Source organism: Neolamprologus brichardi, chromosome 14, assembly GCF_056152115.1.
Source record: "Neolamprologus brichardi isolate AB-2024 chromosome 14, ASM5615211v1, whole genome shotgun sequence".
NCBI lineage: Eukaryota > Metazoa > Chordata > Actinopteri > Cichliformes > Cichlidae > Neolamprologus > Neolamprologus brichardi.
The window spans coordinates 29,906,912-29,919,556 of record NC_142117.1 but is presented as its reverse complement, the minus strand read 5'-3'; the positions used below and the strand labels follow the sequence as shown (position 1 = coordinate 29,919,556).

At 42.4% G+C, this 12,645-nt stretch overlaps 1 protein-coding gene across 4 annotated transcripts in view; it reads left to right on the top strand.

Annotated features, from left to right (window-relative positions):
- Positions 1–12,645, top strand: part of robo2 (roundabout, axon guidance receptor, homolog 2 (Drosophila)) — a 259,431-nt gene that overhangs the window by 225,717 nt on the left and 21,069 nt on the right. For all 4 annotated transcript variants that reach the window (XM_087851100.1, XM_035910251.2, XM_006796555.3 and 1 more), the window contains 6 exons: positions 591–822; positions 3,642–3,766; positions 3,851–4,022; positions 5,058–5,246; positions 6,112–6,138; positions 8,855–8,897. In XM_087851100.1, the coding sequence (XP_087707226.1) occupies positions 591–822; positions 3,642–3,766; positions 3,851–4,022; positions 5,058–5,246; positions 6,112–6,138; positions 8,855–8,897 (788 nt within the window). The remainder of the gene's footprint in view (positions 1–590; positions 823–3,641; positions 3,767–3,850; positions 4,023–5,057; positions 5,247–6,111; positions 6,139–8,854; positions 8,898–12,645) is intronic.

Sequence of the window (12,645 nt, the reverse complement as noted above, 5' to 3'; positions counted from 1 at the left end):
AAGCCATTACAGTGAGTTATGCACCCATTCCTCCTCTGCATAAATTCAGCTTTTTCTGTCTCGCTAAATGGTTCCAAGTTTTAGACGAAGGACCCTTTGTGGATTTCAGGGGGCTACTACAATTGATGTCTCTCCATCTTTTCTATGGGACATATCTCCTGTTACCATCTCTATTGTGTATCCTTCTCATTTCCCCAGGGTGTATGTATTTGTTGCTGCATGAAATTCTTATATTCATACCACGTCCTAAATGTAGTAGGACTTGCTTTATGGTGCCACTATTTAGCATTTATAATACACATGAGACATTCCTATGTCCTTCATGGAATGCCTTTTTAATGTTGGGGGGACCACTTTGTGGTAGGATCTATGGTATGAGATGATGTCAGTGTTAATTCAGAAAAGTGTAGAAGTGCTGGTGATAAAAGCCTCTAAAGTGTTATACATGCAGCCCTGTAAGAATTGCAGAAAAACATCAATGCATATTATCTATCAAATATCCCAAAGTAGCATCTATTAATCTCCTCTGCACAGTTCTCTTTGAAATAAAAATAACTAAATAAAAATAATGCCTTCTTTTACCTCTTTAGGTGGATCGTCAGTCCCAGTTCATCCAGGGTTACAGAGTTCTTTACAGACAGACATCGGGACTGCCATCACCAGGACCATGGCAGACCCAGGATGTGAACGTCCCCTCAGAGAGAAGTGTGATCCTCTCTGGTCTCAAGAAAGGCATCGTTTATGAGATCAAGGTCCGGCCTTATTTCAATGAGTTTCAGGGCATGGACAGTGAATCCAGGACTGCAAGGACCACTGAGGAAGGTAAGTGGAAGAACTTGCTGATTATATGTATATTACTGTATGTCAGGAGCAATAAAATCAAACACATTCCCGCATCCACTCAAATGATGAGTGACACGATCCCATAGGCTGCTTTCCTGTCAGTTTTTGCTGCAATATCATTGGTGCCCCTCTTTAAAACTAAGAACTGTATTTTGTTTAAACATGCTTCCAGGATATGCTCGTCTGTTTGACCTTCCAGCTGTTTTTTTTTTTTTTTGATTGGTGGTGTTAGTGCCAACCTTCGTCTAATCCATCACCCAGCAGCCACAGATCTGAGCTGTGATTGGGCACAGCTCACACTTCCTCCTGTGAAGATGATCTGTCACCTAAAGCTTGATTCATACAGGCTCTGACAAGGCCACAGAGCAATGTGGTGCTATGTTATAAACAGGCGCACAGATAGACAGATACATACACAGATATGTATTTCGATCAAGTTTATTGTAGTGAACTAAAACTGAGCGACCAAAGTGAAGCTAAGTGTACAACTGTTTTTGTTTTAGTGCCTACTACAAACTACATTAAAATTAATTACACATTTTTTAAAAAAACCCTACAATAACACTGTTTTGCTTTGATATAAACCTGAACAGAAATACAACCACCAACCTTGTTTCAACCTTTTAACCATATAACTTCATACCTACATCAGCACAAAAAGACAAATGCAGACGCTTAATACTGGAGGCGAAGACTGTCTTTCCACTGCATATTCAGGCTTCATGGACAACAGACAGTTCACATCCTGTTGGGATGACAGGCCCATTTATTTTCCCTTTCTCAGAGGGACCATATCTCCTGTGGTCAGCTAGTGCATTCACTGCAGCAGTCGAACTGCCATCAAGTTACAGCTGTCGCCAACACACACTCTGGCACAAACACACACATACCTTAAAGTCACACATGCCAAGGTACATCTCCCTAAGGTTTCCTAAACCCACATGTCACAGCTATTACCAATGCTGATAATATTCCCTATCTGCATCCAGGTCCTGCACAATCTCAACAACTTTCTGCCATAACTCTGCTGCTGCGCTTGGTCAGAGTTAATGCACTGTCAAACACAGGGCTCTAGGCTCTTCAGAGTCCCTGGGACTACTGAGAAAATGTGGCTAGACAGATAGAGAAATCCAGTTCAGAGTGTGATTAAAACTTAGGTTGTTATTAGCACAATTAAAGAATCCCCAGAGTACGTCCAGGCAGATTCAGGGTTATAGTATGCTCAGCGCGCCAGTGCTGTGTCCATCTTTTTGGTCTCCCTTTGCCTTTTTCACACGTCCTCTCACTCTCCATCTGGACAGCCATATCATGGCTGATAAATGAACTCTGACTGCCATCTGATTCCCACTGCATAATTGTCTAAGAAGTCACCACAGAGGATCATGTTTTATGCAGAGTAATTCTTATTTAAGGGGAAGGGAAATCAGTAATGTTTGTATAAATGTTCATTTCTAGACTAATGATCTACAATACATTGATCTCTAGGGAGATCCCACTCCCAGTCTTTTCAATAGCTATTGGCTCCTTTTTTGTATGGATGACATGTTTGTATTCTTTCATCATCCAGCACAGCATGCCATGTGCATGCGAGACAGAGGGTCACATTCCTGCCTGCCATACATCACTCTGCTAATGGCTCTATTAGCGCAGCCTCTGAGGCCTCTAATGAAAAATGTGTATTGTTTAGCACAAATATGCATGATAATAAGCTGCTAAATCATTCATAACATTAACTTTGAACGACATTGCTTCTGATGACTGCCATGCACAAATCCAGCACTTCGTCACCTGAATGTAATTCGGTGTTGGAGAGCCCAGAGCTTGATGGTTGATCAGATGCTCCCTTGGAAGATTGTTTCTAATCTGGCTAAGGTGTTGGGTTCATCATTGGACCCATTCATCTTCTACCATGCCAGGGCCTTCTGGCTCTCTGGGGGTTGGTGTGGCCAATTGCACTGAGGGATGAGCACAGATTTACAGGGTGACACGTGCCATTTTGGATGGAGGTGAGGTGAGAGAGCGGCAGCACAGGAGTAATTGACCTGTCAGTATTCTGCTGTGGTGCTGCACCCCTGCCAGCCACTGTGGAAATGAGAAAACATTATTTTTAAAACGTTATTTCCAGTTGGGCCAACTGTTATTTATTTTTCCTTTTACCCCTTGTGGGGTCAGAAGATTGTTGCCATCAGAATAACAATAGAGGTTTATGAAAGCTTGGACCTGTCTTGTTTCTATCCACTCCCTGGCTGCCTGTGGATTGTGCAGATTCCACTTAGATGGGCATCACCCCTCTGATCCTCACCTACAGGCTTTAGTTTCATCTCGCTGATCGATGGAATCAGTCAATATGTTTTCCTAAAATTTATTTTTTTCACATTTCCTTCTTGTCTGCACTTCATCCTATAAGATCATTGACCCGTGTGCCACCCTGGTCAATGCTAGAGTCTTAGTGTGACTGAGAGTGCTTGCCTGACTATGCCAGGCCATTATTCTACAAATCAATACCAGTATTTTCTGTGCAAACCTACCAAGCTGGAGACAAGGATGATATATTAAATCATTGTGATGTATTAAAGACAGGTTATAGCAGTATCAGATGTGCTCTACTTTTTATGTAAATCCCCCTCTAACGAAAGATCATGGCAAGCTTCGGTCACCTGGGTTGTCCTTATAGAATATCAGGGCGAACAAAAATATGTCTGGTATGTGCATCCTTGTTTCTGTTTTGATTCTCTTTGCCATAACTGATGGATAGTGTATTTGACTTTTGACATCGATATTTGCACCTCTTCTTTCAGCTCCCAGTGCCCCTCCTCAGCAGGTAACAGTTCTGACCGTTGGAAACCAGAACAGCACTTCCATAAGCATCTCCTGGGACCCCCCGCCACCTGATCACCAGAACGGCATCATCCAAGAGTACAAGGTTGGTCCCAGCACGTCAGCATGGATTCTCATTTAAGTCACACGAAGCGAAAGGCATCACTTATTTTTGTCCTTTCCGTTTCAGATCTGGTGTCTTGGGAATGAGACGCGTTTCCATGTTAATAAGACAGTGGATGCAGCCATACGCTCTGTAGTGGTGGGTGGGCTGCAGGTAGGAGTAGTGTACCATGTGGAAGTGGCTGCCAGCACAAGTGCAGGGGTTGGCGTGAAGAGTGAACCCCAGCCTATTATCATTGGTAAGACTGACTTATAGACATCAAATTTCCCTTTCTTTTTTTAATCCTTAGTGAATGATATTCGGGTATCGAATAATATTGTTGCAATAAAATTGTATTTCAGCATTAGTGTTTAATCTCGGGAATTGAGCAAATATCATTACTTTTTGTCATGAAAGTCTAGGAATTACCAAATGGATGATATTGTTAAAATATTTTGATATGTGGTCTGACTGGATATGATTTATGTGGAGCTATGGCAGATTGTGCCTGATTTGACCCATAACTGATGGCTTGGCCCGCAGCATGTTCTTATTTCCCCAGCGTCACTCACATAATCCATCTCTGAGAGCAGAGCCGTGAGCTTACAGTTATGATATGTTGTGTTTGCCTGTCTGTGGACGTGCAAATAGTTGTGTTCATGTGGTTGGTAATGTAAAGAACACGAGCATTTGAGCATCTTTGCACGTGCATATGCAGACACATGTGCGTTGTTATCCTTAAAAGTGTACATTTTTTTTCCTGTCACTGTATGGGAATGTTAATAGCGTGCGGTTTGCACTTTTCCTACCATGCTGCAAGAGATATCGTCAAGCACACTGGTCAGGCTGCGCTGCAATTGGAGATCAATACAGACCAGGGTCCTCTCATCTCATTTCACAGTGTGTTTTACCAGCTGTGGAGGGAATTGGGGGCTAAACTAAGCAAACAACCTGCTCACCTGGGGATTTGTTATAAGCTTTTAAGCTTTGTCTTTTTCAGTCTGTAAAATATATTTTACTGCACATCCTTTAGATCGACAGTATGTCCTGCTTCTCTGGTCAATACCTCAGCTGAAATGTAACAGACACACTTTCTTTCAGCTTAATCTAGCTAACCTTTATGTTTCTGTTGGTGTGGGGGAAAACTGAAATATTTCTAAGCTTGTCAGTATTTGTGCATTAATCTTCACCGTGAAAAATCGAATGATACAAAACGGCATAAATCTTTGTTTTTTCTCAGTAACTATTCAGCCAGCATTATATAAGTGCCGCCTTTGTGTTCCTGCACAAACAGGTAAAGAGTTTCGGGACGTGATTATACATGGAAACCGGAACAACAGCATCACAGAGCAGATCACAGATGTGGTGAAACAACCTGCTTTTATCGCCGGTATTGGGGGGGCCTGCTGGGTCATCCTCATGGGCTTCAGCATCTGGCTGTACTGGAGGAGGAAGAAGAGAAAGGGTCTGAGCAACTATGCAGGTTAGATTGATCACAGTGTCACGCATTCTGGTGCCTTAACACACTCTTCTAACTTTAAAGTGATTTCCTTCCTCTTTCAAAGCAGGAGTATTTTACCACGACTACATTATCGTTTTTCAGTTTTAATGAGTGCAGTCTTGATGAAATATATCAGAACACTGCGATGAGATTGAGATGGCTACTGTGTTAAAGCTCAAAAAGAAGACAGATGTCAGCATGAAACATTTCCAGAGGGTCACAGTTTTTGACAAATCCACCCACTGTGTTGGTTATTAGCCCAGGGTGATGGAGCTGAGTGGGCAGGCTGGACTCTCTGTTGGTCACTGAAGCTTGGGTTTGTCCAGTTCTCCTCCCACACACTGACCCTGACATCTTACTGAGAGACCCCCCTGTCAATACTAGCAACCACCAAGTCCACATAATCTGCCAGGAGTACAAGATTTAATTAGAGAACAGGAAATGGTAATGAGCTGACAATTTAGTGTCGTATTCTCTGAGTGTTCTCGCGTTATTTCTTTCCTTTTAAATAAGTCTATATTCTTATGATGTTTTATGATCAAGTCAAGAATATATGCTGACTTGGTTAATTTACTCTTCATTTCTGTTTGTTACATTTGTATGTGTGTGTGTGTGTGTGCGTGTCTGTTTTATTTTGTTTATGCCACCCTCTTTACACCTCTGTGGCCTCTGAGCTGGCTGCTTTCTGGCTGTCGCTCTGCACACTGGGTGACGTTGTGGTCTCCCATTCTCTTACCCTCAGCACCTCTCAGCTTGACCCAGTTCCTTGTGTGCAGATACCCCCCTAAAGCGCTGCTTACCTCTGCAGGCTTTTAACACACAACTTCTCTGTCTTCTTGTTTTGCAGTTCAGTCCTTCACCTTCACCCCTGCAGGTACTGTTCATTTGTCCCGTCTCCTCCCCCCACCTAAGTACAGCTTCATCTCCTGCCCGCTTCTAGTGCATATGTTTGAACTGTCACACTTACGGTCATGGCTAATGCAAATTGAAACCTCATGCTGGTGAACGCAATGTGTGCCATCAGAGAATCAGAAATAGAAGCGAAAAAACATTTCAGTTTGTTATTGGCCATGATCCGGGCCCTGCAAACTTAAACTCTTTTTTTCCTGCTCAAACCACAACTTTATTCCATGTCGTGTTGTATTTGTGTGTATTTCTATTGAAGCTGTCCGTTTCTGAATGGCGAGTCATTCTGATTTGTGTAGCTTTGTTTGTGGCATTTTTGTGGGGTACGGTCAGACTGTCCATTTCCCTTCTCCTTAAACAAACCCTCTTTGTTTTCTCTTTTTTCGATTTGCGAGCATCTGCTTTCCTTTGATGTCATCTAGTCAGCTGGGTGCCGTTTCCTTTCTGAGTTTTGTGTTCCTTATTTGTGACGATTCCTCTACTACTGTGACAACACATGTTTGCCTTCCTTGAGTAGCATTACATTTTTAATGGGCCAATTTCGTGAGTGTATGTTATCATCTGCCTTTTAACTAATTCAGCTTAAGAGGAGTCCATGGTGTATAAATGATTCATCTGAATAAGAAAAGGGAGAGAAGAGTAGCGGTTGGAAGTTTTAAATATTTAAAATATTATAAAAAATAAATACTTAAAAAAACTACAGTTTTTTTCATTCACAAATTAATTACTTTTTTGAAGTATCACAGCATCCCTTGCAGGACATTTGCTTGGAAAAACTTGGAAAACACTCCTTAGAGACGCTAAAGAGAGAGCAGGTTTTTTCACAAAGAGTGTTGAGTAACAAGAGCAAACAAGGGCAAACACAGCATAAATTGGAGCGCTATATTTTGAATGGGAGTCAAAGTGGTGCTGAAGAGTCTTACGGTGCTCTTGTCTGCATTGACAATTAGTTGATGTGTTGAGCGTGTCCAGTCTCAACCCTCTAAAGCTGTCTCCACAGGAGTGGTAAATCACAACTACGTTGAGGCACGCGGCCAGCAAAAATTAGATTTGATGGAATTTTTATATGCTGATTATGCCACTCCCACCCCCACCTCCACCCACGATCAGTGCTTATTAAAGGGGATTAATCTGTATTCATATTGGGGGGAAAAAGTCCTTATCTTGAAGACGGAGGCGAGAAGCACAGCCCTGCCGCCATGTCACTCTGGCTAACATAAAAGTATTCCACAGCAGCCCAGAAATGTGCCCGAGCACAGATAGGGACTTCAGAGGCCTTCCCGCTGCACAGCCTCCCCCTCACACCCGCCTGTCAGTCCTCACTCAAACAACTGAGTATTCTTTAATGCAAGTTTGGTGGTGGGGAACAAAGAGAAGCGGCTTTGGATTTCACTGAATAAAGAATGCGGTTTCTGTCTTGAGCTCTCTGAGATCTATTTTATTCTAGCAGACTTGCAATGTTGGCTCTATCTGGGTAAAACAAAGTATTTTAATTCCACCTGCTGGTGTTCACTTGCTTAAACCCTAATGTAGTAAATAAACGTTCAACTCTCCAACATGCATGCTTGACAGAATTTAAATTGTCTCGCTCTCATTTGAAAGCCTGGAATTGTGGTTACGAGAGTGAAAATTGGATTAAGTAAGCTTAGGTAATGTTGGTGATACATTAAAGTGTAGCAGTCTCTCTAATCTATTGTGGGAGTTTCCTCTGTCTGTCTTCTGTTACTACGTCACCCACAGAAAAGCCCCCTCTTTTGGCCATGCCTAGGCTTGTTGTGGAACCGACTTGAATGAAACAGAAAAAAAGGGGGAATGTTCAGCCTTCTTCTCTCTTTAATCTCCATCTGTGGAACAAATGAGCCAAATTACTAACAGCTTTCCTTTGCTCTCTTAAGTAAATCAGCTCTCTTATTTCCCCCCCTTTTCATTCCCCCCCCTCATTGGTATGAGGTGGTTTCCAAAACTCTTGCTGCTTTTCTGTGTTTCCTGTGATCCATTGAAGTTCTTACATGCTTAGAACTCTCACTGCTGCTTTGCCATCACAACAGAGATGAAATGGATCCTTCACAGTCGGCTCTCACTTTCGGCCACGCAGTTCTACCAGCCTCCGACTAAGAGCGGCCCTTGTTATCTGTAGATCGCTGTAATGAAACAGGCCACATGCATACCTTCTGGGGAGCCCTGCCAGCCAAAAAGCATCAGCAACTCAGCCGCTACGCTTGTAGATAGAAAACTCTGTGTGATTAATGAAGCCTCTGCCATTTCTAATCTTTCTCTTTTTTTGGTTTGAGATTTAATCACAAATCTGATAATAACACAGCAGCAAAATAAAAAAAATGAAATGAGTTTTCCCTCTCATCAGGCATCTTGTCCTTGAGGAACACATGACGTCTCCACTTATGCAAAGCAAAGCAATATGCAGTCCTCTTCATAGCCGTTAAAAAAAGAGAACGACATTGGATGCAGACGGACATCTGCACCCCTTTGTGAATCCATCAACTATCATGTCGTGCATGAAAAAAATGAATACATTGCTATTGAAGCACAAGAGCAAAATGGGCAATGCTAAAAAGACAATATTTCTTTCCTTTCTTCTTATGGAAACAAACCCTGGTTTGCTTTATGTTACACCTGAAAAACTTAATATCTGGTATTTTTTTTCCCTTTTTCTTTCTTCTCTTTAGTGACATTCCAGAGAGTTGATGGGGGGCTGATGAGCAATGGAAGGTGAGTATCGCATGAAAGTGAATCTCACACCGATTCTACACATTTGTGTGCAGTCTCATCTAAAACGAGTAAAAAAAAAAAATCCTTTACATTATAATTATTTACTTCCCTATGTCTCAGCCTTACTCAGCCTTTCCTCCATAGTTATGCATGAAGTCCTCAGCAAGCTGCTTTTGATCCCAGCGCTTCTAAATGTCTAATAGATTGATTGATAACCGATACCTGTTCTGTGCCTACCATGCAAACACGCATTGAAATATACATTTCAACCACATCTCCATTCATGCATCGGTAGATGAACTCATAAATCTCCTCAGCGGAATTAACAGAAACAATTTAAGCATAGAGTGCTTTTATTTTGTCATTTATCTTCCGCTGCTGGCTACAGGCAACCCCGAAGCCCTCTGGAGTGATAAATTTGCCTGTCACCTTGCGTGGGCGGCTGGGATCTGAGCACATGTAATAATGTAAAAATAATTACCCAGGGGAGAGGTGTGTGGAGGTACCCCTCTTGCACCCCCATACAGCCTGCTCCATTTCACTCTATGTTAGAGGGGCTATGGTGAACAGGGCACATCTCAATGACACCAGTTACAGAGCCTTTGTAGGTATTCAAGAGACTCCCTGGAGAATCCCAGGCTTCTGTCTATCTACTGCTTATCACACCTGACTAGGTAGAATCTCCAGATCTCAAACACTCAGTGAGAGTCTGCAACTAAATTTGACCCTGAGTGTATCTGGGCGTTTGGGAACGTGTCTGCTCTGCAGTCTATTTGCAACATTTTTTTATATTTATGCTTTTTTTCCCCCCCAAATTTCCCCATTTTCTGTGCATACAACTGGATGCTACTGTGGACAATTTTGTTTGTATTGTTCTGTCAGCTGCCAGCAATCTCTTAATGAATTAGCCACGCCACTTGCCATGCCGTTTCTCATCTACTTTCTGCTGAAGTGTTTTTCCTTCAATTTTCCACATAAGTAGTTCTGATTCTCACTCCAGCAAATGGGATTTGAAATGTCTGTATTTTTGCTGCTCTATATTTGTCATATTTTTAGTCAGAAGCAGTGACTTCCATAATTTTCACAACACTGGGATGCAATCTGGAGCCCTAGCACAAGCCTCTGATCCATTAGTCACTCTATTGTCATCAAATCCCAGATGTTGCTACTTCCCCATCTGCCCTGAGAGTGAAAATGTGGAACAGAATATCTTGGGGAAAAAGTGTTCATGTGTTGCCTGAGATGTTTATTGCATTAATTAGACAATAGCAAATTAAACCACGTCTGTTTCTAGTTTCTCATTGGCTCCTGCCAAATTGCTCTGACTGAACAATTACACTTAATCGATCACAAAATAAATGATTCATGGAAGATGAATAGGCTGCAGATTGGTAGACCTGGACCATTTGATTTTGGCTGCTCAGCTGAAATTGATAAAAGCTGATAAGGGTTCATTTCTTATCCCCCTGCCAATAAGGAGATGGTAATTAGAAGGTAGTAATAACTTCCTATCTCGGCGCTGATCAATATTTTAGCACAGCAGATTTACTCCAATTGGCAGGGAGCATGGGATGAGCACCGCAGTGAACAGGTTTCACTGACACTGTTGCTGTGGAGATTCCTTTACATCCCAGAATACTAAACGACAACATGGTCTCTCAGAGTTAATCTAGAAAGTAATCTGTGTTTCCCCTTGTGCTAAGTGTTAGCTAATGTCTAGACTTTTAATCCAAGTTCTATTCACTTGTCTGTGGGACCATAAACGCTTGATTTATGAAGTTGCTTTGGAATTAATCTCTCTCACTTGGCTTATTTATGGGAAGCTCCGTGTCAGGCATCTTAGGCAGTATTTATGGTTTCCTTCCTCCTCATCACAAGTAACTGAAATATCTAACAAGGAGAAGAAATGCTCCAAATCAAATTTCTTCTGCCAAGGTTGCTATCCATTCTAGGATAGGCATGGATTAAGAGTTAGGTGTCAACTTTTCATTAAACGTATGACCCTGTGTCTGTCCTCCAGCCCTTCTCCATTACCCCACCATTGGAATACACACATGCACACACTCACATTCACATACACATATAGCGAGTCCGTGGCAGAAATCAGTCTTATTCTAATTATCCTTAGAAGAAATGCTGCTTTGTGATGAATACAAGGACGATGCAGCCATTTCCTCTGTCAGCTCCTTGTCTTTCAAATGGTCTTCCTCAAGTGGGCTGGGGGAGGACATGCTGGAGCACAAGCCTATAGCTGCGTGCATTTCTGCGCTATTGCTGGAGTCAACAAAATGAACAATGCCTCTTCTTTTTCAGCTGTTTGTAGTTTTGCCCCAAAACAGGTGAAAAATAAGGTTAGAGAAAGAGAGTGTGGCGAGAGAAAATAATGGCAATGGAGTAACAAGACAGCCAGAAACAGAGGTAGAAGGACGAGATGGCTTGGAAGATGTATTACCCTATAAAAGTGCATGTGTCTGATGCACAGCCATCAATTTGAATGACTTGTCTCCCCCGAGGGCCTGTTTTGGCATTCAGGAACCACAACGAGGGCTCTTAGCTTGCCAGGGCTGCAGTTCATTTGGACTCCCCCCACTGTGGAATCAGTGTCTCCTCATTAGAACTTGTGGCTTAGGAGCGAGTGACTGCAGCAATGCCATTACCTGCCCTTGTCCTCGGGGCCTGACTCACGCGCAGTCCCTGAGAGCCAACACATCACCCCTCTGGAGCTAAGGCAAAAAAAATCCCATCAGGCAGCTTGACTGGTAACTACTGTGTTACACAGCTTCTCAGAGTGCACACATATCTGCAGTCTGCTGCTAACTGAGGGGTCTGCAGTATACACTAAATATACCGGCTGTGGATCATTTGTCTAACGAGGTACACTAGTGATTACGCAGTTAGAAATTTTGTTTTGCATTTTAATCAGTTTCACAAGTGGCAAGTGGTGTGGCAGTGAATGGAAAACAAAGGCATTTAGCGGCATCTTTCATTCTCATTTTACTCCATCTGTGTTCCTCATGGTAACGAGCCTTAGACGTGATTGTACAGTAAAGTGGCCCTAATGGCCTCCCAGCAGTCACCCATGACAGGTTAAAGTCGTGATGACTGCTTTTATAGCGCTCACCCCTCAAGAGGGACACAACACCTGTTAAATGGACCTACCCTCTCCCTTAGACAGACATCCCACAAGCCGGTTCCAGGGCCGAGGTCTCACTCCCTATCAAATAAGATTTAGACTGTCTGGACGTCACCACAAGGGGTTGATGGGAAAACACAGCAGAAGGGGCAAGATATTAATGAATTAGGAAATATATACATGTGGGTGTCAGCATGTACTGCTGCACTTTTATGCAAAGCGCAAATGCATGCATTAGTCTGCCCACGGTGGGCTTTTGCATTAATAACTCGGAAAATGTGACAAAGGCTCAGCAGGAACAGAAATTAAAGGGCCTGGAGGAATTCCAACTTTGCGGGAGAAGAAATGTATCTGTATAGCGTTTCCCTCCCATACTGAAGACTCGTTTCATCAGCTTTAGAGGTTTATGGAAAACTTATCTCCCACAAACACACATGCGTGTGGACAGTAACATTTAAACATATGTTTTAATTTTTTTGATGTCTTCACAACTTCTTGCTGTTGATTGCTGTCATATTTTCTGTATGTGTGTGTTCCAGTAACATAATAAAGAATTAAACAGGGTATAATGTGCAATTGGGGATAATCTTGTATGAAAAACAAAACAAAACAAAC